The sequence below is a fragment of the Osmia bicornis genome, chromosome 3, assembly GCF_907164935.1.
Source record: "Osmia bicornis bicornis chromosome 3, iOsmBic2.1, whole genome shotgun sequence".
NCBI classification, from domain to species: domain Eukaryota; kingdom Metazoa; phylum Arthropoda; class Insecta; order Hymenoptera; family Megachilidae; genus Osmia; species Osmia bicornis.
In genome coordinates, this window is record NC_060218.1 from 9,234,297 (window position 1) to 9,261,134 (window position 26,838).

The 26,838-nt window shown below is 37.8% G+C and overlaps 1 protein-coding gene across 11 annotated transcripts in view; it reads right to left on the bottom strand.

Annotated features, from left to right (window-relative positions):
* LOC114872483 overlaps positions 1-26,838 on the bottom strand; it is a 75,247-nt gene that overhangs the window by 22,646 nt on the left and 25,763 nt on the right. For all 11 annotated transcript variants that reach the window (XM_029179717.2, XM_046284998.1, XM_029179719.2 and 8 more), the window contains 4 exons: positions 22,046-22,170; positions 14,460-14,571; positions 9,123-9,268; positions 2,558-2,697 (listed from right to left, as the gene is read on the bottom strand). In XM_029179717.2, the coding sequence (XP_029035550.2) occupies positions 2,558-2,697; positions 9,123-9,268; positions 14,460-14,571; positions 22,046-22,170 (523 nt within the window). The remainder of the gene's footprint in view (positions 1-2,557; positions 2,698-9,122; positions 9,269-14,459; positions 14,572-22,045; positions 22,171-26,838) is intronic.

The window sequence follows — 26,838 nt, forward strand, 5'->3', positions numbered from 1 at the left end:
CTCGACAGACGTTCCAAAAAGCGATGTTATAGATGTCTGGAGCAGGGATCGTCTGTCGTCAGTTTCACTGGACGAGTCTGACAGACGATCCCGAGACGACACCGTCTTTTCTGTTCCTATACTACGTCATAGTGCACACGAACCAATGGAAAATCGCCTGGTCCGATGAAACCGGAATACGAGACACGTTCAAACTGCGAAACACGTTGGCCACGCTCATAACACGTTCCCAAAGATCTTTTACGAATGCAGCCGCCATAACTTTAGTAGCAATTTCGTAATGGCCAGGCTGCTATAAAGAAATACCTCGCTCTTTGGACCGTACATTCTTGAAAGACGAACTCGTAAAATCTAGCGCGAGAATCGTCCATCTTGATCCTCAGTCGTTTTATTTCACCCTCGTAAACGCGGTGACCTCTATCCTTAAATCCTTGATATCGTTCGTTGTATCGTTCAGTGTCTGCTACTTGTATAATAAAATTAATTAATTAACCGACGGTTGAAATTATTTTCACGAAGCCGGGGAATCGATTCTGCGAGACGATCACCGTCAGATGTTGATGATTTATCGGTCGCATTATAATTTATAAACGCTTGGTCCGTGCTTCTGTTATCGCGTTCGATCGCCGGATAAAATTACACCACCGCGGCGGGAAAGAGAGAGAGAGAGAGAGAGAGAGAGAGAGAGAGAGAAAGAGTTATCACGAATTTTCGCTTGTAGCCTCGCGTGTAGCTTGCAACTGCACGAGCGAAATTGTCGAGAGCGTTTTAAGCCTCCGTTGCAACGTACTTCCGGCCAACCTTCGAACAAATTTCACGTATGGAGAAACCGTGGTTTGCTTCTAATACGTACACGTGCTTAGTTTTACGCTTCGTTTAACCTTTCCCCTCTTCTAGAAACACTTTTTATTTATTATTTATTTATTAGAAATAACATAGATTCACTCGAACAATAACGAATAATTTGAATTTGGTGAATTTTTCTATTTACAAGCTGAAAAATCATAATAATTATCCTTGATTAGCCTGAACGAGAATTAAGTGGAATATTTTTGAAAAACCTAAGTTTCATTAGTACCGGTCAATGACGGCTTTGTGGACGGGGAATCGAATTATAACTGGCTTCGATTCGCTGTTGCAAATAAATCAACAAGAAGCGTTCGTTATATCGCGCTTGCCAGTTGATAATATTTACTTAACGAAGCACGACAATCGGCACGAAACACGCTCGTCTCATTGTCGATATTTTCCGGCAAACGAGCACTTTATCGTGCCCGGGGCTCCGTGCATCGACACACGCGAAACGTGACCCGAAATTCGCGTTAATTACTTCATCGAGTGCGCGCCGCGCGAAGCGAAACTAGGTTTCAGTAGAGCGGCCCGACGAATGGTCGGACGGCGACAGAGATTTCGCGGGCCAAGTAACCCCGTCGCTCGACGAATTTAAACGAAACACAATTGGCCTTAATTAGCCGCTCGAATTATCGATGTCCGGTGAAATCGTAGCCGGATAAACAAGGATAATCAATTACAACGATGTGTAATCGCTGGGTTTCAATAGAAAAGTCACGTCGATAGTCGTGACCGTCTGATCAACGCTAGTTTATACTACTTAACATTCTAATAACATCAAAGCCTTTTTTAACAACGATACAATGTTTTCCTTTTAGCAACTGAAAATAACGATACTAGGAGAATCAATGAATATTTTATTTTCAATCTTTTTAATTTTCACCGGTATTATACTGTTGAAAATTCGTTCCAAAACGGTGCAACAAAACGAATGGATTTTTAATGGAAAGCCGAGAAACAGCGGCCCGACGAAAACGCCATTTGTTCTTTCGAATATAAATATCGAAAATGCGAAACTAATGTATTATTCATTTTCCAGAAAAACGAGCTGCAACGGAGAGCTAGATTTTCGTGTTTCTCGTGCTCCACGAATCGATTATCGCGCTTATCGAACTGACAATTTTCACCAGCTGCGAGCGTTTCCTTTCTTTTTCATCCAGCGAGCAGTAATGCAACGATTTTCATGAAATCCTTTCGAGAGGCAAAATAACACGGCTATTTGTATGATAACTGTTCCTTTTGATACTGCGAATACCATTTACATAATTGCGATCGGATGAAAGAATAAAGAACCGTTACTAAGCAAAGTGGTTGATTACACTCTGATACCTTTTTTTTATTTGCAAATTAAAGTTTTAGCAAAGTGGTACCGTAATACGGTTGCCGAATAGTAAATATAAAACTACAAAAAGTTATTAAGCAAAGAAGTTAATAACACTCTTGTACTTTTATTTTTATTTACAAATTAAATTTTTAGCAACACTGTACCGCGATACGGTGGCCGATAGTAATTATAAAACTACAAAAAGTTATTAAGCAAAGAAGTTAATAACACTCTTGTACTTTTATTTATAAATTAAATTTTTAGCAAAACGTTATACTCTGATATGGTGGTTGGTAGCAAATACAAAACTACAAAGAGTTAATTTTTAAAATCGATTAAAGTTTTTTGCCGAAGAGTCCTTAACTGAGTTCCTTAACTCACCTGTAAAAGTACGAACATCCCCTGACGCTGTTGTGCGAGAAGTGTTCCGCGTTCTTCTCGTTCCCGAAGTCCTCGAGAGGATCCGACCAGAGGAGGTCGCACATCGGCCCGAACGCCGGCGGCTCTTTGAACCTATCCAACTGCAACAGCAAAGTAAACATTGATCGAATTAGTCGAAGGAACTCGACGTCTCCGATGATGCATCGGCAGACAGCCAGGACCCATGTAAACGAGCCCCTGGTAATTATCTAAACCGTACCGATGGGCCGCGACATGCTTCGCAAGTTTCCAATTAACCGCTGCTCCTGACCAATGATTTCCGATCATATTGATTTAACTCGATCCACGATCGAATGATATTTATTGATCTTCAGACCCGGTGCCCAGGGATGCTGGCAAGTTTCGGTTACTTCGACCAAACGGAGGTCTCGGTTCAATTACTGTTAATCTTGATTAACTATTCCAGTTTAAGTCGGTATTTGAAAATAAACAGAATAATATTTGAAAGGAAAAATGATTTCGAGCGATCGAAAAATTTCTCAGTTATTTAATTTTCGATTCGATAAGAAGCTTTTTGGAAAGGAGAAAAAAGAGAGAAGAAATTTACGCTCTCTCGATGGAGAAACTAGGTGGACGAGCCACTTATTTACTCGAAAGCCACATAGACACACGTACACACACGCACTAAGGATTCGTCGGTCGAGTGGTGTTTCCGCGTCATAAAGCATTCACGAACTCTGGCCTAGATTTATTCCTGTGTCGAACCGCTCGACGGAATCAAAGTAAAATCAGAGAACTTCCGGCAGGAACTTTTACCCTCCAGCCTCGAGTGGATGACGGGGTGGAAAAACTTTAAATGTTTGAACCGTCCTGGTTGATCGAGGCAGAACTCGATTTTGTGGCTACGAGGAATCTCGAGATTCTGCTCAATTTCAATCTATTCTTTTTTTTTAAAGAAAAATATTGTGGTAAAATGAATGAATATTGTTTATTAGACTTAATAATGAAAGATAGTGTTGAAGATACGAAATTGACAACAAGGTAGCTCGCAGGCTAAACATTCTACACTCTTCGAAAGTCCACTCTAGTCTCAACCCGCAAAAAAGCACTGGCATTCACAGTTTTTCTCACACTCGCACCCTTCGCTAGAGTTTTCGACATCGCCTTTCTGTTTTATGGCCCTGTTCCTGCTTTTAGAAATGTAAACTACCCTAAGTTCTAAACTACGATACCACAATATTAGCAAAATAATAGCAGCTGGTAATTTTAATTTCTACGATACGTTATTCATTTTAAACAAATGAAAATTCACAAGGGACAAACACCTTAGTGGCACTTCCATTGATCGTCGCATCTAATGCGGATTTAGAGGCGAGAACGATGCAGCTACTTTAGTAAGGCCAATAATTCCACTGATACTACGTCTGCCTTTATTAGGTGCAAACTGCTCGTTACACTATAAACAGCATCGCACTTTGTACGTGTGTGTGGCTACGGATACCACACGTACGCAATCGCTGAGCGCCGGCAACTAATGCCATTCAACATAATTAGTCATTATGATCAAACTCGTAGTACATGACTGAGTCTCTGCTGTGCTACAAACAGAGATATCGTGAATTTTCATCAAATGATTGCATCCTTATGGCATCCTATTTTATTTATTTAAATAAATAAACAGAATTAAAAATCGCTAATTTGCAATATATGGTAAGGTTGCTCAAGTCGTACTGTATTTCCTGTGGCAGAAACAAGGTTGGTTAACGCTCTCCTTCCGGTAGATTCACGGAGTTTCTCTTTCAACCGCATCAATCGCGATAAATAAAGCAGACGGATAGAAAAGGGAAGAACTGCAGAAGGAACATCGAACAGTTTGAGAATAAAAGGCTGAAACTGGGTGAAGTTCGACTGATCGGAAATATTCGTCGAGTATTCGCGATAATTTGCATCGACGTTATCGGTTCTTCTCCCCCTCCAATTTTTCCTCGGTATTCTAATAGTCTTAGAAAGAAAAGTTCAATTTCCGTATCCATTGCTGGAACTTTCTTTTTTCTGAAAAAAGTTAAGCTGCTCAAATATTTCCACGACTTTCCTTGACGGAAGTTCAGATATCCTTTCTTCTTTCAATTTCTTTGTTTCCCTGGACAATGGAACAGAAAGGATTATTAACAAATTTTTATTCTAGAACCTTGAAAAAGTATTACATTTTGTATGAAAGGATTTTTTGTATTTGTATAAGATAAATATATAAATTGTACGAGGATTAAATTCGACTATGATATTCGATCCTTCAAAACCGCTTACACGGATTCTCTCATGAAAATGCAGTATTCCTTTCACTTTTTTATAGGATTCCGTTTGTCCTAAAAATCGATTCGAATTCATCGTATACGCGCAGTAGAGACGATCATTTATTTTCCTTTCAGAGGATCGAAAGGTTCCATCTTGGTTGAAAGGGAAGGTCGACGAATGTGGGGGTGTCTATGCAGAATATGTTCGAAATTCCAGAGAGTGTGGCGAAGGAGGCGAGAAGCGAGGGACAGCGGCGAGTATGCAATATTTATCAGCCAACCCCCTATAGATACGCTACCCCTACTGCTCCGTTATGTATTATTCCGGCTGCTTCTATGTAAAAGCCGGGTTTTGCAACCGCGAGCAAGCGATATGAATACCAAATGCCAGCTGGGAAATACACGCTCCCATGTCTTCCGCGTTTACACGCTCCGCCTTTGACTGTTGGTCAACTAGAACTCAATTTTTATCTTCATCATTAAAAAAGTAAACATTCATTATGAACTCTATGACATTTTTAACAAATTTCTCATTTATCAAGTCGATTTTGAAACATAGCTAGTCTGACGTGATTTCATGACATAAAAGTATCATGAAGTAGCATTTATGATACGTCAATTTAAAGCTTAAAGTTTAATAAAAATTACTGCATAAAGTTTACAAAATTTCTTTATCATTTTGAGGTACAAATAATTAATTGAAAATTGGGTATTTTTAAAGAGACAATGTTAATCAGATTAACTTCACTTCACAATAGTTAATTTTCAATTAATAATTTGTACCTCAAAATGATAAAGAAATTCTGTAAACTTTATATAGTAATTTTTATTAAACTTTAAGCTTCAAATTGATGTGCCATAAGTGCTATTTGGCGATACTTTTATGTGATGTTTCTAAGGATGCACGAGTCTGAAACCAGTCTGTACGAATAGAATGATAATTTCTCAAGATGCTTGGAAATTTTTAAACATACTACTAGCAACAAAAACGTAATAACAATGATAAGTAACGTGTAAACCTTCGAGAAGCACCCTTCCACCGTGACGTCTTGGGGTTAACGAAGGGAGCAACTTCTCGGAGTCGTCAAAGTTGGAAAGTTTCAAGGTTCGTGAGTTACGGAAGCCAACCAGTTACGGCAAGTTCAACCGGTGTGCTTTTCTTTCCTCTCGCGACTAATCTCGCCTAGTCGGCAGCTCGCATGTACCTTCAACTCGACGAACTCGACGAACTTGACGAGGAACTTCGCGGCCCGTGAAAAGTAACCGGCCTTAATTAACCAACTCTCCCAACGAACCGGACTATCTTAGGTCAATCTACGATGTTATGTTTTTTCAACGCGAAATTCCAGAGATGGATATTCAAAAACAGGAGTGGCCAGAGGCTCGTCGGTAATAATTCCATTTGCAGAGACACAAAGTCCTTTCACAGTGAAACTGGAGATATCCCGGCCAACTTAGTCCGAGTATTATTTAATGGGAGAACTTCCGTCGGCTGAAAGGAAATTAGCCTCGAGCTGGGACCAACTACCGTTGTCCGAAGGCGAGGATCTTTCATTTGTGCATAGAATCGCATTATTAGACGAACAAAAGGGTCCCAGGTGGAGGAAAAAATTCTTCCTGCTCTTAATCCGACCAGTAGTCACCCCCCTTAATCCTTTTGTTACTGTTCCAGCGTTAGGTAGACACGCTTTCAGACAAACTTTCCATCGTTACTGGATACGTAATGTTACTTGCAGTCTTCGATGACTTCGATCTTTGAAAACCTTTGCGAATTTCGTAATAATTTCTTTAAAATAAGAAAATGTAACTTCGGTGTTACGTGCGTATTTTATGTAATCTAATAATTTTGGAAGCAATCATCATATTTTTAAAAATATTTTAAGAATACTTCGTCGTCCTAGGTATCCGTGTTCTCTTACTGATACACTACAGTCCCTGGAGTCAGGTTCACAAACGTTGTCCAAGGAATTCGATAGGATTCGCGTATTCGCCAGAAGCGAGAGGGTTGAACAGGAACGCAAATGATACACAACGCGCAGCTGTAACAGCATGTTAATTATGTTGAATAGCACACTGCTGCCTACTGCGATCCTTTACGTGTAACTAACGCAACCACTCGTCTTTGTGTGATCGTGTGTTAACATCCAGCACACCAAGTCGTTTACGGTGTAACAAGCAGCTGCCTATTAAATGGAAGCTACAGCCAAGAACGTACAAACCTTATCACGGAAGCAATGTCAACCGCCGACTCAGTTTCCGATGTTTCTAATTATCGTATCTCGCTACTAGTTGCCCAACATTCGCCTTTAACTTAGATAGATTCTGTCATCTAATAGAAATTTCATCAGCGAATCAAGAATTTATTTAAGGATAAAATTGAGAATAATTTTAGATTGCAAAAATGATTCATTTTTACATTCAATCCTTCAATTTTTCAGTTTCAAGTTTTGCTATTCAGTCGCCTTTTTATAATAGTAGATGTACTATTGTATTTCAGCAAGAGTCTATATAGAAAATTGAGGTCTCGCGATTTACCACGCGTCTAACATTCACAGGAGTTTCAGTCACGAAAGGCCGAACGCGATAATGAATTTCCCGGACGAATTCAAGTTCAACGAAGAAAATGTAGAAAAGAAGAAAAGTTTCACCATCCCATCGGTGGGATAAGTTTTAACGACGCTTATAAAAGGTGCGTTCGTGTGGCAACTGCATCGAGTACGACGGACGTGCCCTTTTTATTTTCCTCTTCCCAGGGTATACGTGACCGAAGAAGTTGGAACTTTCCGTTCCAAGTGGAGCGTTTTCAAGATCCTCCACCTCTTCGCATCCACCGTTCTATCGTTCTACGTGCAGGTTATTATGGCGAATTTCCTAAGAGCGTGTTATGCGGCACGCATAGGTGCATGCCAGGCTGCATGGCGATTAAGTTAATAGCAGTAGGCGATAGCGCGGTCCTGACGCTATTTAAAGCACAAACTGCACCGTTTTAGCTGATAAAATGCACCAGGTGTTTCGTGGCTCGAGGGCTCGATGCGTCACGACGCGACGCAACGCCACGCCGTTCATCACCCTTCAGGAATTATTTGCATTTATGCTTTGAAATGATCACAGTTCCCCAAAATTTCAAAATTCTAAGATTCTAAAGTTCGAAAAATTCCAAGCTTCTGAGATTCGAAAATTTTGCGACATTAAAATCCTCTCGTCAAATTTTTCTAAGGTCACAGAACCCAAAATTTCAAAATTCTAAGATTCTAAAGTTCGAAAAATTCGAAAATTCAAAGCTTCTGAGATTCTAAAATTTTGCGACTTTAAAATCCTTTTCGTAAAATTTTTCCATGGTCACAGTTCCCAAAATTTCAAAATTCTAAGATTCTAAAGTTCGAAAAATTCGAAAATTCCAAGCTTCTGAGATTCCGAAATTCTAAAATTCTGTGATTTAAAAATTCTCGTAAAATGTTGCAAAATGAAAAAAAGAAAAGTTACCGAACCGAGGATTTACCAACGGCTGAAAATTGCATGTGTTCCATCTGTCGCGAATATCCCCACGGTGAAACGAGTAGGTAAATTGATAGAGAAACGGACGCAGCCGTTCAGAAAATCGTAAGGCAACCGGTTAATTCGACGATTTGAAACGATTGAACGAATTCAACTGGATTGACGATGCGATCGAATGTGTATCACCGAGGATTAATTAATACCTCGAACGCGCGAAATTTGACCAAACCGACAGAAACGAATATTTACGTTGGTCGCATTAGCCAAGTGCTATTTTGTCAGTTCTGCAGTGATCCTTTAGAAAACGATAATTCATAATAAATCAATTTCTATCACCCTGTAATTTAATTAATAAAGAATTTTATCTTTTCAATGGTCGATTATTTCAGAGAAAATGAAATATTACGTAAATTATACAAAAGAGGCGCATGTACTTCTGGTGCGTGTACGCTGTGTCAAGGTAGTCACCGTTTAGGTGAACGATCGATAGAGCAGGTGGCAGCACATCGGTTCCCTGCTATGTTTCCGGTACTCCACAGACCAGGTTTCAATAACACTCGTGCCATTCGGTCGACGAGCAATTTTCTCATTTACCAAAATTTCCCAAAAAAACTCACCTCTCGAGTACACGAGAATTCGAATACGTAAAATCAATTATTAATAAAAAGAACAGGGACCGACGAAGAAAAATGACCGTTTTCAGATAGCTTTCACCGGTCCAGAACAGATTAATCACAGTGAAATCGGCCGACAACTGAATAAACGTTCTTTCTACTTACTTTGCGTATGTCTTCTAGATTGTGAATTTCCGGCGACAATCCACCGTGCACGCAGAGGAACTGTTGGTTCATGAGGGCCGCGAGCGGCAGACAGTCGAACGCGTCCATACATGCGTCGTACACCCTCTCCGAGTATTTTATTTTACCTGAAAGCACAGAAAGAGAAAGAAAGAAACGATGAATGATCATTATATCAATTAATATTTCACCGCCATACAATTCACCCACGATCTGATAATTAACCCTTTAAAGGCGAACGCTTGATATTTCGTCATTTCTATGCCTAACATTTGAAAATGTTTAAACAATTAACGATTTTGCGCAGTCTCGCTTCGCGCAAATTGTGCGAAAGGAGTGGTGAACGAAGCTTCTGTTTTAGCGAAAGCTGAAGTAAAGAACGCGAAGCAGATAAAAGGGGAAAAAGGGCTCTGGGGAGCAATGAAGAAAGGCTGTTCGAGGATGAACGAGGGGTCTGTTGGTGTGCAGGAGAAACTCGTAAAAAGAACGACGAATCCGGGGATCATTTCGTGTATGGTGGCCATCTTACCCGTGGAGAATAATAAATCCCTCTATCGAGGAATTCCTAGCGGATCGAATGAAAAATAAAGGAAGCAGGAAACGCTCGATGCTTGGCACTCTCCTTTGTTCGATTCTGCCTCTACGTTCTTTGGTTTCACCGATCGTATTAATTCCTTTTATTTCTGTTGTGTTTTGCTTTTGTAGTTTACGTTTGATTGGTCGATTCGATAGAATATTGGACCTCTTTGATGTCGATCGTATTAATTGTTTCTTTTCATTCCTTACCTTAGTATTTCATATTTCCTTGTTCGGTTCAAGTGGATCAGATATTTTCTTTCCTTTCCTTTTGATTCTATGGAGTTCGACATGTACGAGCCAAAAAATTAATTACAGTGGTACCTCGGTATATGTCTGCTTTGGAATACGTCCAATTCGGAATACGTCCTATTTGGACGTGACAAATTTTGCTGGGTACACGACTTCTGTTCGGTATGCGACATAAATTTTTTCTGTGAATTTTGCGTCATTTTTAAATAATTATCTCAGAGGAAACATTAAATTAATAATCAATTATATTCGGAGTTGATGTATTATTAACTAATTGATCATACAAGTAAGAATATCATATAACAAACTATAACCACAAAACAGGAGGCAATAAAATTTATTCCATTTGGTTTGTTAATTTAGAATCCATCATTAGGTTACATTTATATTTGACAAATTAATTATATTAAATAAACTAGTGAACATTTTTTATAAACTTCTAGGAAATCGTTTAAAAGCTGTTCATGACATAAACAGTGTTTCAATTATTTTACAACCCCATTAATGTAGGTATAATATCAATAGGGGTTCTTTTCACATGAGAACGGATTAATCATTTTTACATTACTTTATGGGAAAGGTTGGTTTGGTATACGTCCTATTCGATATAAGTCCAAACATCAGAAACGGATTAAGGTCGTATACCGAGGTATAACTATTCTTTTCCAAATTATTGCTTGAGTGAAAATTAAATACAAATATAATTCAATAAGCAATGGAAATAAATAAAATTTGAAAATTTAGAAAATATAAAAAATCTGGAGGTTTCACAAATTTTTCACAAATCCATAGTTAATTTTCCTTCCTTCTAATTTAATCAAATTACAATTGACAAATCTTCAAGTTCTATCTCTCTTTTCACACTGATCTTCATAAATTCTTCACCCTCTGCAAAAACAACCAGAAGAATTCAACTGAAATCCTGAAGTTGTTCAACTTCTCAACGAGCTTCCATGTTGGATTCGCAATTCTTTCGTCGTTCCAATTTCCCCGGGTCCTCGACAAACACAATGACCGACTGACTCGTGTATCTAAGACTCAATCTAGCCAACTTCCAAGGTCGAGACGTTTGTTCACGAGATCCCGACGAAGGGTGATCGGAGTGACAGCATCGGCCAGCAATCTGTCCACTTTTAACGCCAACAAATCTTCAGGGTTGTCCGTTCAACAGAACCACGTAGCTGGTTTTATTGACAGGAAATTCTTCTTGGCCAGTGCTACGCCGACGTTTCATCGTACCATGTGCACAACAACGCTTTGTCATTCTGTCTACCTTCCCGACGCTCCTTCTTCCTGATAAGGAACCGCAATTTCTTTCCGAGCCTATTCTTATTGAAACATATCGAGGGTGTTTTCTGTGTTTGCACGGGATGTTTCAATATTAGACTGTTGAATATCAAATGATTGATTTTGGATAGACCTTAATGTAATCAAATATAATTTGATAATTTATCTAATCTTTCTATTGGTATATTAGAAAATTTCAATTATAAAATGAAGCCTAAGATTTGAAAAGCTTTTGAATGTTTTTATTATTTTTAAATTAGTTTTAAAAATAATTTTTGGAAATAATTATTTTTTACAAAGTATTATCAGTGTCTTCATTTTCTTCCTGTTTTTTATATTCTAACATTAGATTACTACCTGAGGATTTATCTCCTTCTAACTAATCAAATGTCCTCCAAAATATGTTTCCTAACTTAGCCATCAAATCATCATAAAAAATATTGAATCGACATATTTCACGTTTGATGTTTCCTCGAAAAAGGTTTCGCATCATAAAATTCCTTCTTCCTCGTGAAATCAAACAAGACAAGAATCAAATCCCTCGATTTTTCGTATTCGTGCCTTCATAAATTCTCGATACACCAGTCAATTTTTACAACGTCTGCCATCTTCCGTAGCAATCTTCTTTTCGACTGGTTTTCGTTCCTTCTTCCGGTGATTCCGATTCTGTCCACGAAAAATCAAAAGATCTCGACACGGTGGTCTCAACGTGAAAAAGATCCCAAGATTTTTGGATTTCGATAACACTACCCAAAAGAAATCCACGAATTTCTTGTTTTCCGGACGAACAGCACAGACATTGTACGACTGATTCGAGGATCGAATACCATTTCCTGTTGAAAGAGAAGGTCTCTTTCCAAGATGAACGAACTCAGAGTTCTCTGTTTAGCTTCGGATTGAATGAATCGAGGATTTTCAATAGAAATGGAGAACATATATACACATTGGATTATCTTGGTACTTGGAAAAAGTTTTAGATTCTGAATTTTGTTATACTGCTTGAAAAATTTTAAGATTTCTTATGTTTTCTAAAATGCCTTGTGTCTTAAAACTGTATTTTCCTATGATTTGTGTTAGCTATTTGGAAAATTCCAAATTTTTCTAACTCGTTTGTTCGAAGTTTTTAGTACAAACAGTTCAAAGTGTATCTTAAGACAAAATTTCATAAATAAATTAAACGTCTTTTGAATAGTTACTCCAGATGAATCTAAAATCGCTTCCCTCGAATTGAAAATGTAAACTAGGTTATTGTTCTAAATAAAAGATAGTCGAAGGATTGATCATTAAAATAGAAACGCAGGATATATGTATATACATATATAAATTTCCTATAGAAATTAAACAATGGCGGGAATTACGAAATACTAATATACATGTGTAAATATAATCTTTTAAATGTATCTCTTTATTTTTATAAGTATTTGTTTATATATTAATAGTGGAGAATTATTGATGTAAAAACCTCAAAATTGTGGCTCTATTTCTACACAAACACGAAAAACCCATTTTTCATACCATGGCTCTAATAATTTGATCACCCACTGTATACCGAAAGAAAGTCAATGGGACGGAACTCGATCCTCGTTAATACAACGAGGCTCAACCGCGGGCGAAAAAGAAGGAGGCGCAAGAGTAATGCTCGACGTGCAATTAACGAAGCTCCAGAACGAACGTCTTAATTATTACGCCCGCCATGGTGTTACCGATTGTTCAGGGCTTCTGTGACGCTTGGGAATCAAATCTCTACGACCGTCATTAAAAATTTGTAAAAAAATGAATTGATTTTTCTCTTTTCTATGCCACGTGGTTATTGGTACGACACAGTAAGGGTATCTCTAAGGGGTAAATTAACATTTCTCTTTATTTTTTCTACCATTCTTATTACACGTGAAAATCCGGTATTTACCTACGGGAAAAAAGAAAATCTTGAGGTTCAATCTAACGAATGAAAAGCAACGACCTGATCCTGGGGAACGATCTATCGCCCGGAAAGCATTCGTTCACGGTACTAGTCGACGAGGAACACGTTCGATGCGATCGTTCTGGTACAAGCTCCATCCAATTTCGTGATCCCAGAGGGTCCGCGTCCAATCAACGATATCTCAAGACTCTGCGTGGTGCAACTCGCGGGAAAGCCTGTATCGATCCTGGAAAATTCTCTGATACTGGGTCAAGTCATGTGTATTTACCAGCCGATCGCGTTAACTCGCTACAAGCCGTAACGTTTATCATTTGAATAGCGTCGATTCCCATCGCGGAAATTCAATATTCGGGACTGAAAATTTTCGGGATTGCGAATTATTTCCATCGCGTGATTTTATGTTTGCGAAAAAAAGAAAAATTTATAAATATACGTATTTCGATGGGAATGGTAGCAGTAAAATATTATTAACATTCTGCTATCTTATTAGTAATGATAAATTAGTTAGAAAAATTGACAAATGATCTGCGAACGTGTTAATGAAACATTTTTCACGGAATATTTGCATGAATGCAACCGATAAAAATTGCTACGTTTCGCGATTCGACGAGAAAATCTCGTAAACGTCATCTGTGCCGGTATTCGAGGCCAGATAAACGACTTTTCCGTGGAATGATCATCGAACGGGCAATAGATTGGCTTTCCCGCGTGTGCTTTTGACGAACAACGAGCTCATAAAACATCCGGTTTCCACGCTCGTTCCCGGATACAAGATCGATAACGTTTGACGGGGTGGCACGAAATTCCAACCTTTAATGGCTCGCTTTTCATCTGTTAATTACTTAATTCCTCGATTGATAAAAAATCATGTTTCCCATCTAATCGACGAGTCAATTCGTCTTACTTAGTTAATAGATTAATAACTATAAAAATGGAAAATAATTAAGATTCCTAATTATCGATATTCCACTCAATAAGGAAAGATAAAAAAAATTTCTGAAATAATAAATAAAATTACTTTTAAATTTTAAATGCATGAAAGCCTCGAATCGAGATGCGATATTGTAATTGGAAATTAATAATGGTCGCGAAGGATTTACAGATGAATCTTGAAAGATATTCTTAATTAATATTCTAAATGGTCTTAAATATTAGATGGAGAAATTTCATTTAAATATCAATTGAAATGATGTCCTTAATTCTATGTAAATATATTATGATCAGATAAAATGAATTGTGAATTGGGATTTGTGAAATGGAAAATTTTTGGAAAATATACTTACATTCTTGCTTAAATGTGAAATATTCCGTGAGATGACGGCACTCGTGGTTCCCTCTGAGGAGGAACAGTGTGTTTGGATGGCACAGTTTAAGTGCCCACAGGTACAACACGCACTGTAACAAATATAAAACAAATATAAAAAAATTTAAGTTAAAATTAAATAAAAAAATCACACAGCTTTAATAATACTGATATTAATATTCCGACGATTGTATATTTCGTGAAACAATTAATTATTCCAATTTTAACCTTCTTGTTTTTTTTTTTTAAATTATACTCGAGAGTTTCGAATAACAGAATTTTCGCGTGAAATGTATCTTCCACGAAGCGGAAATATTTTACGATACAGTTATCAGATTTATGCAAACGCAAGAATAACGACAACGGTTGTTACACTTTTCCGGGAAATATTCTTTTTATAGACGCGAGGAGAAACACGATTCCATAATGTAGAAGTGAAAATGCAAGTTACTGTTTCGCGGAGCTGCTAATGTTCCTGTTATTTATCCGCTCGCTCGTCTTTCTGTCTCTTTTATCTCTTTCTCTACCGTGCACACCTCCGTCCCCTTCTAATTTATAACGTGCCATGAATTAAATTCGCCGCGTCGAAACAACCGCGCTCGTGACTCGTATTGCGGTCTAAATGTGACAACGACTACCACTCGTGATCGCGTTTCGTTCCCCGTATTTTGGCAGATGATTCCTCGCAAAAATCCAAACGAGCCGTGTTCATCTTAACGTTTAATGCTAGCCGAGGGAAAATTGCGAATTTAACTTTTTACGCGTAACGCGTGCCCTACGAAACTTTATGTAAAATTATTGATTTTTTAATAAATTTCACCCTTGCGTCGTAAATAATGAAAAAGAAATAATTTAAATTTAATTTACGTTTCTGTTTCAATTTTAATTACCACAATTTTCAAATTTTAATTAAAGTTCCAATTATAAAAACCACCCCCGAGATTAGAGGGTCTCCATAGCAACGAACAATATCTACAGATTTTTTCAATTTTAAAAAATTTTATTTTATAGATACGATCGATTTACTTTCCGAGAGAATCTCGATAATAAACTGGAGAATCGTGACGGGTTAAATAAAGCATCGTGTAAAATCGTCCGTTAGGTATGTTCCGTGGTGGCATCCTCAGGCTCGAAATCGCAAAGGCATTCACCGTTGATGAAAAGAGGTATTATTCGCTTTATTTCGTGCATCAGCTAATTAATTGTCGTGCCCGGTCCGACACGAGACGACAAAATTACCGGGGACTGGCATGCATCGCGAAACAAAAGCGCCTACGCGAGAGACCGTCGTTTACATTTCAACGTAATTGGCCGGCACATAATTAATCTTCACGGTTCTCGAAATGCACGGCTGATTCGTGCTGTATGTGTACTACTTGTTCCCGAGGTTCGTCCAACAAGCAGCATAAAGGTGACTATCTTGGCAAAGAATTATTCGAGTGACTTTATATCCTAAATACTGTTGTGTATTTTCATAGTTTTATTATCCTTTTAAGCCGTAAATATGATTTATTTATTATTACAAATGTAATTCTAAATGTACAGTGTACCTAGATGAGAATTTGTAATTTTATTATATTTTTAAGTAAAAATATTTCTACTAAAATAATATACATAAAATTACTGCTTAACCCTTTAAGTTATGAAAATTAAATATATAATTTTTTAATTTGAACAGTTTCACGTATTGAGAGAATAATTTTTAAGGGAACGGTAGAAAATTAAAAAAATTATAATAATATGGCTCTCTCCATGGTCCGCCGTCCGAGGGTTAAATATTCCAAAATTTCAATATGCCATGGTGTAATATGTAATGACCCAATCTTGCTGCGCGATTCAATTTGTTAACGGTACAATGGTATAATAATTTATTTACAAGCGAAGTGTGTACACTAACGATGCACACGTACGGTGTGTAAACAATCGTCAAAACTTGGCCATGCAGGGAAAATCAATATCGAATATGGAGAAAGAGAGAGAGAGAGAGAAAGAGAGAGAGGTAGAGTAGCGCATCATTTATTCATCGCGTATACACGTTTGTTTCGAATGCGGGCATCCACAGGTACAAATGCACATTGTAAGCGAGCATATCCTGGTTGAGGGACAATCGTATGAATCGTATGAAGCTGTGAACACGGTCGAGCCGTAAGCTGTCGGTTTATTGCTTTCTGTCGCGAGCTTGTCTACCAGACGTATTTTCATTTCATCATACAACGCGTCATATTAGACAACGATTTACACAACAGCGCAGATGGAGTTGATCAGCAGAGATATGTACATCTATTCATTTCGCTACGAATGTTTATAATAATATATCTTCATTATCTTTGCTATTTTTAATTCGAGATATTAGATAAATTTGATTCTTCCAACTTCTTTAAACTGAGTACGTCGAGTATCATCATTTTCTTGGTATCAAGAATCTCTTCTTGGTCTGTTTTAAGGTAGAACCAAGTCTTACGCTATGACACCGAAGTAGAAGATTAACTTTGTAGTGTGAAAGCTTAAGTATGTCATTCTAGATGTCCTTGAACTAAATTCTCTATACAGTGAAGTTGGAGTTGATTCTCACCTTCCTTGGAGTGTTAAGATCTTACGCTATCAACCCCTATAATTTTTCCATTTCCGAAGGTTCAATAATCTGAATCTATTTGTTTATATTCCTTTTGCTAATTTATTACATTTCATACTGTATTCTATATTCTTCATATTCTTACCATTATACTTTATAATTCTATTTAGGTATAACTTTCATAAAGGCGATCTATCTTACCCTGCGGAAGATCACATTATTCCTCGGATATTTTCTTAGCAAATTTAACGTGGATATTAACAATTTCAACTTTTTCCACTTTGAATATAAAAATGCAATTTTTATAGTTTGGAAGTGTAACTTTTTTTAACTTTTCAATTCTCAAAATTTTGATATTATGTTTGATATTTTTTGAAAAAATCATTCTTAAGATTAGCAACGATTTTGAGCTTTCCAAGATGCCTATTCAAAATCATCAAATATCAAAGGATTTTAATTAGCAGTTTAATAATTCATGCCTCCCACGAGGAATCAACGATTCATTATCTCGGTGATTACCAATAACAATAACGTCCCGAATTGTCTAGTACACCGATGCTTTTGTTCATTTAGGTAGTAAGTAGAGTTAACCGGGAATTACTCGTCGACCATTACCGTTGCTGATTAATAGAAATTCGGGAAATGATCAATGGTACGCTCGCTTTTGTCCCTCGTACAGGGATTATACGTGTATTCGCACACGTTACCCACGTTCCTATTATGCTACGTCGTCGTTGCCGCTCGTCTCGTCGCGCCGTTCCGCCGACGCGTTTATGAAACCATTTTCGTTTTATTACCCGGGACATGTTATATATTTCGCTAGACCAGCTATATCGCCACTCTAAATATGATGTCACGGCTATAAACACACTGCAAGCGCAGAAAGAGAACGTAAAAAACAAGCACCGCTTTAATTCGTTAATCTTATTAAACTGCGAAGCTTGCAAGCTGCGTTTTCTTTTGAAAAAAAAAATTTATTAATTCCCTTTTTAAAATTTAAAAAATTCAAATATTTCAAAAAATAAAATAAAATATTTTTCCAAAAATAAAAGAAAATATTTTCCCATCATATTCGGTTACCATTGCATCAATAAAACGAACTTTCAAAGATATATTATTGTATACTGCTGCGAAGGCAAGAAGGTACGTCTCATTCGACGTCTTTCAATTTATCTCATCGAAAGTTTCAGCAGACAGATGTTGTTCTCAGGTGGATGCTGGAACGGTTTTCCCGTTTAAAGGAATTCGTAGCCTGTCTCGAACTCGAGGAAATTGGTTGGCAAGCCTTCTGCGCGTGTATGCAACATCCTCGCAATGGAAATAAGAACGAATTTAACGTGCACACAACGTCGAGCGTATTACTTCGACACGCTTACTGCATACACTGAATCTCAGGATTGGGAATTTCATTGGAGTTGCATCCAAAAATACTTTTCTCTCTGATCCTTCCTCTCTTTTCAACTACATTTTACAACATACCTACGCGTACTAAAGGAAATACGAATCGGAAATTTTTGCAGAAACTTGAGTTTAACCTGACATAAAGGATTTATTGAATTTATACAAATTTAAGGCACTGAAATATATGGTATTGAAAAATCACTTCGACACTCGAGAAGAAGCTTAGATGGTAAATGTGTAAATTAGCTGACAAGATGATCGCGATAGAGTGGATCACAAGTGGCATAAATAAAGAGAGATCTGAAAGATAAGGAATGAGTAGCCTCTTGAACGTATTTAGTTCTAATAAGAATAGACACTCGACGCGATTATTAATGACTCTGACAAGTAGCAAGTCAGCTTATCCATCTACTCTTCGTCAACATTCTCTTTATCAACCTTTTCGATTATAATAATTTATCTAAAGTGTAATTTTATATTTTAGGCGATGAGTAAAATTTGTTTATGAAATAAATTGATCGTTAGGTTAGCAGAATGGCACGACGACAAATATTTCAAAATCCTTGTTAAGTGATGACACTTAACAAATAATAGTCAACGACATCTCCGCCGAAATCATCGCCAAATCGGTTTACTGTCTGAAAAACGGTTCATTGTTTTCGTTCAAACGTAATAGTCACGTTCAGGATAGAAGATAGACAGACCTAAAGGCTCTTGAGAGTGTTAGATACAATACTATTCAACGTTTCGGTTGATTTATTGTCTTGGCAAACGATAGTGTTGCGTGTCACTCATCCAGACGACATAATAATCGTGGGTGGTGTTAGTCATCGTGCCAGATTCTTCCCATTCTTCTTTCGTTCCATTTGTTAAGAAGCCTTGTGACTCGAGATGGTTTTCAGATTTTCGAAATCTTGGCCAGTAATTCAAGACCAGGACTCGGAAAGTTGAATACCAGGGTTTTTTCGACAAGTGTAGGGCACGGGCCTTCCTTTTAAGGGACGGAAAAAGCGCGCCGCAGACAGAAAAACAGAGTTGGTGAACGTGTTGAGTTTTGTAAAATAGAAAGATATCCTGACAACACTTGGTATTTTTATTTAGCCACCTTACAGAATTTTCATAAAAATCATTTTTTCATTTTATAATTTTTTATTCAGAGGGAACACTCATAGTGAGTTCTAAATGAGAAATTAGTATTTTGTTTCAAACTTTAGTATTTTATGTTCAAAGTTATTCAATTTTCTCGAACACAAAGTAAACAGACTGTTCGATACCGAAAATTATTCGGTTCTCGTGCAGCCTTGAAATCGATTAATTTCTCTTTGCTAATCCATCCGACTGTCTACGTTCCGCACCCCTTCAGCGTCCCTTTGTGTAGCCACTGAACCGATATTACACCCTTCTGCTTTCCATCCCTCTATAATTATACGCGAACTATCGCACGAAATCATTCTCGTAGCCATTGTTTTGAGGTAGTACACCATGAAATTGTTGATCGTATCTGCTGTCGTTAATTATTTGCTCGCAGATCATGAGAGAAAATTCAGAAATTGAAAAATATTCTTAAAAAGAAGTCTTTTGGTTCGTTAACTAAATGTTAATTTTAACCTAATTCCACTGTTTGCTGTTTCAAATTACCAGCGTTACTTTTCATTGTTGACAACTGGTGTTCCACTTACAGATGCATTAGCACCTGTAAGAGCCGATTCAGCAGGCTCTACGACACCGAAAGCCTTTAGTTTACGGATTGTGCAACACGACTCGCATCGGTGCACCAACTGTGTTACGAAACACTGTGTTCCCAGCTAGTTTACCACACCGATTTCTCGGTGTATGCACTACGTGACGGTGCTGTGTATTCCCGCGACAGTCGATCGCGTTCCGAACGTGATGCCTGTACGTGTTCTCATGGATTAAACACTTTTAGTCCCTATCCTCTTGATGGAGTCACCTGCTCGAAGGTGATTTAACGATTCAGTACTTTCCCCTTCGACGCACTATAAATTCTCTATAAATACCAACCATCCGTCCGGAAGGTCGGCGACGCACGGTACTTAGACTCCAATCTCTCTATCTCAAGAGGTACTTAGATTTTTAACCATCAGTACCATTAAATAGATAAAATTGGGACTTGAAAACTTTTCCCCAGGTCTTCAGAGTCTTTCTGGTACGTACCATGCTCTCCTATAGATATCAAGAATTCGTCCGGAAGGTCGGCGACGCACGGTACATAATTATGATTAAAAAGACACTACTTAAGCGCACTTAATATTTTCTACTGATATATATTATCAGAAAATATAGCTTCTAGTATTAAATTATTTCCTTTTCAATCAAATTAAGTAACCGAACGTTTTTGTTATATCTTTCCGATTTCCTTCAGTAATGTCCTCTTACATCGAATAAGATCCCATTCCTTTATCTCTTATCGTATCGATTCCCTTCTTTCTCTTCTCTAAATTGAATAATCAATTCCATGACCAGTTCTTTTCATCTTTCTACATTCCTCTTAACCCATTTACATTCTCTCCACTCTCTTTCTATTCTTCTTATCAAATATTTTTTTTCTCTCATTTTCCTTCTTTACGTCCCCCCTCATTTTCCCCGACTCTCATCCCGTTGTTTCATCCGTGGAAAGAAAATATTCGCGGAATGACTGCACGCCTCTAGCAACGAGGGATTCTTTTTCTTTCTCTCTTCTGACAGCGTGGAAAATCTAACGAAGCGTATTGCGGATACGAAGTATCGATCTCGGCGAAGCTTTACGTCCTTCTTCATCGCGTGTGCAAGCACAGTCACGCAGAAGCTCACACGCTGTTGCGGCCACGTCTTCTCGAAACGCGCGGATAAACTCTGTTTTTCCAAGGATTTCCACCTTGATACGAGGTGCCGCAATTCCTTTTGACGTGTTTCGCTACGTATCAACTCGAATCGCGTGATAATATCATCTATTATAGGAACTACTTTTGTTTCTGCGAAATAAGAAGAGAAAGGAAGCTTATTCTGGATTTAGAAAAAATCTGATTGCAATACGACCAATTTTCTTCATTTTTTTTTAAACTGACAATAAATTATTACCGCTTTCAGTCTGTCGATACTTTAAAAATTAGAGGGTGATAAAATCTGCCTTTATTATCAATAACCCTTGCTACACATCTAATAATAACTGAAAATTGTTTTATTATAAATTTAGTAGTGTAGGAGGGGGGAGAAAAAGGAGTTTTTCAGACGATCCCTGCCCCAAACACCTATCATATCGCAATTCGAAACTCCTACATATTCGAACTGCATGCCGGACGACCGCCAGCGAGAACACTGTCATCCTTGCCGCCACCTAGCGGTCCCCGGCCCGAACCAAAGTCGTCCGGGCAGACGAAACCTTCTCTCCCCCTCCACTAAACTCCTACAGTAGTTTGTTGTAATTACTACACTATCTAACATGTCAGTTAGAACAATTAATTGTTGCATCGAATGTTTCAAAACGAATACACAGACGGGTCCTTTCGTTGGTTTAGTCGAAAATAATCTGTGAAAGCGTTCGTCGGGAAGTTAGGTGAGCCAGCAACGCGATAATAATGTAATTTCGAACTTACCTCGATACTGAAATAACCCCTGTCCACGTAATCGCCGAGAAAGAGATACTTTGTGGAGGAGGGTGGACCACCCACCTCGAATAACTTCATCAGGTCATAGAACTGGCCGTGAATATCGCCGCACACTGAAACAGCAAAAAATAGAAATTGAAATTAAAATATCGAATGAAATAAACAGATATAATAATTTTTAAATTATTCACTCGCTAGAGATAATATTAATGTTTCATCGTAACTTCAAATAAGTATTACGATCTGAATCATTAACGAATTAAAAGATTTCTTCTTTCATTCGATTCCTTTATTTGCCAGCTGCGAAAGCTTTTCACTGTAGAAGAGTAGTTGTAAGACTTCTTCGTTCTCAGTCAACTTTAGAAGCTTTCTTTGCAATAAAAGCTAAAAGCATTCCAGTATTAACCTAAGGATCCTTTCTACTCTATTTTCAACCATGTTTGTCCATCCACTACCAATCAATTTTAATAATTCTCCCATTAGTAACCACTTCCAAAACTATCTTCCACCACTTAATTCAATTCTCGCTCGAATGATTCCCTTTCCATCTAGTTCGAAACCTTATCGAATTCACTATCATCCAATCCAACTTTACTCGGCGCATTAATTTCCCCAAAGCAGCCAGAATTTCCCAGAAATAATTATAATTCAAAATTCCATGATAATCGCAGAGAAATACGAACAATTAATTTTTGAAGATTCTTCAATTAATAATTATTTCCAAAGGCATCTACAACTACTTCATTAAATTTTCACTTCAATGATTCTCTCTTCATCAAGTTCAAATGCTCATCAACGAACTCCAACGACCCCATTCGTCTGGTGCATTAATTCCAAAAACAGCCAGAATTTCTAGCAATCATGAGAGACCAAGATTCCTAACAACTGAGAAACACTAATAAAAGCCAGGCTCGGGCAACATTCGTCTTGGAAAACTTTCTCGTTCACCATCTAAACCGGAATAATTGACCGGAGAAGGTACAGCTGGAAATGGTGGTCGCGACTGTAAGGAGGTTCACCAAGGAGAGGCAAGGTCGAGCCGTGAAATTAGCCAGTACGATTAATCGAGCACGGTTAATGCACGAGTTGCGTCAAACGTAGTCGCACGAACACGTCTGGGCCCTCGAGACCCGGGCAAACTTGTTTGCAAACGTTTCCAAGTGAAATTACGAGCTTCCCGCTCGTCGACGCCGACCGAAGAGGGGAATCAGACGAGCCGAACAACCACGTTAGCAAAGTTTCTTCCATGAACGTTATTCGCGCAAACTTCCAACTAGATGTAACGGAGTTGCTTCCGACGTTTACATAGACTGCTCCTTCCGTTTCACCGAGAAAGAAATCAGTTTTCTAAAGTTGCAGATTTTTTTATTTTACCATAGAAAGCTTTTCAGTTTTTCAATAGATAAGTTTGTTAAAATTTGTTGAAATTAAAATTTAAAAAATGTTACATACACATAGTACCATTATTCGTGTAAAAAAGAAATTTTCTTTGAATCGTTACATTCAATTTGAAATATTCATCAACTTGTCAGATTCGTCAAACAAATTTTATTTATCTTTCAAACCGATCTTTGTTGAATCAATTGAATTTAGCAGACGGTTTCCTGGGAATTCGAACACCTGTATTGTAATATAATCGACACTGTGTGTTGACAAGTCTTGCCAAAATAACGTGGAAACTGCGAACCGAAGAGATATTCAAAGAGCAGTAACGCAAGTAGAATTACTCAAGGATTTCGAATCTTCCGTTGCGATCGAATGAATCGGGACAATTGCATTTTGAAATCGATCGATGGCTCAAGCATTTTGCTGACCATATCGTTTTCCATTGCTCTTCGAATGCTCTGCTGTAATTCAGCAACAAGTGGCAACTTTGTTTCCCTCGGCTAGGCTGCGCTCGATATGTCTGACCATATACAGCCCTCCGCTACTTACTACTGCTCGCATACACGAAAATTCTTGAAATTATTGCTGAGTTCATAAGTACTCATTTTTTCTCTTATAAATGTGAACTATTTTTGAAATTGTTTAAGAAATTAGAATACATTAAAATACAGTACTTATTACATGCCTGACCATGCATGGACCTATTCTACTTGCAGCTTTCAATAAATATTGAAATTCTTAGGATTATTCGTAGATTCATAAAAATACTTCAGAATTCTTCTAAAAATTTCGAATATTTTCCTGATTATTTGTATACGAATGTAAAAACGAACTAAAGTACAATATTTAGGAAATGTCTGACCATACTTGGACCGATTCTACTTGCAATTCTTAGGATTATTCGTAGATTCGTAAAAATACTTCAGAATTCTTCTAAAAATTTCGAATATTTTCCTGATTATTTGTATACGAATGTAAAAATGAACTAAAGTACAATATTTAGGAAATGTCTGACCACATTTGGACCTATTCTACTTACAACTACATACTAATGCAAAAATTCTTAGGATCATTCATAGATTCATAAATACTCAATTCTGTATGAATTCATTTATCTATGAATTTAGAAATGCTACGAAATACAATGTGTACTATATGTCTGACCATATACTGACTTATTTCACTTGCAATTACTAAACACTAAAATTTTTCAAATTATGAAATTCTTTCGACCTATTCTGCCTCTACAATGGAACATTTCATGCCTGAATGGTTCTTATTCGTACGACCTAAAGAAAAAGTTTCTGAAAGTTTGAAAGCACCAAAACCACCAACCGGAAGTAACCGAAGTTGTCAAAGAATAATGGAACAACGTAATATTGATAGATTCTCGTCGAAAACGTGAGAAAATATAGAGAAGTTCGAAAGCATTCGCGATGCTTTAAACGTTGCATCGCTGTTCTTGTAATATATCGGTCGTAAGTTTCGCGATGACTGCTATTCCGGTAACGTATTACGGAAGTTTGCCGCATCATCGCGCGCGTAAATCTTCTCGATGCCGCTAATATTAAAATCAGCATTCTCGCGGCCGATAAACAGCATTTATCGTCGAGCTACAAGTGCATTTCACTGAAAACAGATACCAACGAACTGTCTACTTTTTCTTGTCAAAAAAGTTTTAGAGGAAAGTAAAAATAAAATTAATATGTGCGTCGATGTCTACCTTTGATAATTTTTAATTAAGAAATATATATTGTAACTGGAGGTTGAATTTGTCCAAAGCGAACGTGATTCAAGCTTATCTACTAATTGCTTTCAAACCATAATTAGTAAAGTAATTCTGCAATTCTCTCAGCACATTCCTACATTTTCCGCTTTCTAGTCCTTTTAAATTATCCACTTGCATTAAGCGACTGATTATCTTCGTCGCGACACGAACGAAACAGCCGTTTAGGTTTAATTATTTAAGTGAATTAACGCTTCTGCGAAGTTCCAGCGTGCGATGGACAAAGCGAAGCGAAGAACAAAGAGAAGACGAACGAGGACGAACAAAACGTTCGAAGTTCGTGCAAATATTTTCCCGGGCAAGTGCAAAGGTTTTCTTCTCCGAGCTACTTCTTTGAGTTTTCCTCAATCTGACGGCTAGGATTATTTTTAAAGAGACGATAATTCAAACGATATTGAAACAGCAAGGAATTCTGACGACGCTCATTGTGCTTACAAGTTGCTTAAGCTAATTGCGAGGACCGTCCCGGGAATTTCTCTTAGAGTAGCTAACAACGCGGTCAAAGTGCCTCTTCACGTCCCTATCGTGCTCGAGCTGATTAAGTGCGCCGTGGACCGATGTCAGAAGACGATAATTTGCATCTGGATTATGTCGACCATCCCCTTTCATCTCTTGCTGGAAAAATTCCATGCAAGATATCGTAATCGGTAGCCCGTTGCTTGTAATATCGTAGATACGATGTATGACACTAACATAAGAATATATTACGCACTCGAATTATCCGAATTTCAAATTACGAATAGGAATATTCGAGTTAGGGATGTGCGGGTATCTGATATTACGGGCTCGGGAAAAATCGGGCGGGCGTTCGATACATGCGTGCAGTCGGGTAGCCCGATTATTTCGGGTTCGGTTAGGTACAGTCGGGCAGATTCGGACGAGTTCCCGCGGGCCGCGGCCCAACTCTCATGTAAGTACTTGTTAATACTTGCAATGAGCATGTGCAAAATCTGTTTTATATGAAATTTTGGAATAAGATAATTTGCGAGCTCGTCCGAATCTGCTCGACTGTACCCGACCGAACCCGAAATAGTCGGGTTACTCAGCTGCACGCATGTATCGGACGCCCGCCCATCACTAATTCGAATACTTGAAATGTAGGAAATAATCGATAAAATTCTAAAATTTTCCCGCTTCGAATATTCCGATTATCCCAAATTGAAATCTGAATTCGACTAATTTTCGAAATTAATATTTAAATTCTGACTAAAATCCAAAATTCGAATATTCGAATACAGAAGTACAAATGGATGAAATGAAAATGCTGCCTGAGAGACAGAATTCGGCGAAATTTCTTCGCCGAAAACAAATTAATTAAAGCGTCTTTGCTCATTCTCGGGGCGAACGAAGTTTAATCCGATGAGACTATATAGGACTCAAATTAGAGATATAACAAAGGATTGCTTGATACGATTGTTTTCCTTTAGACGATACAAATTGCACCGCTGCAACGTAACTTCGTCGAATCGCTGGTTTTGCATAATTCACGATCTCCCGATGCACCAATTTCACGTAGCGAATGTATACGTTCGTATACGAACTTATATCAAGCTTTTATTGCTTTATGATATGTCGATGATCGAAGAGAAATTGACGCGAAATTCGGAAT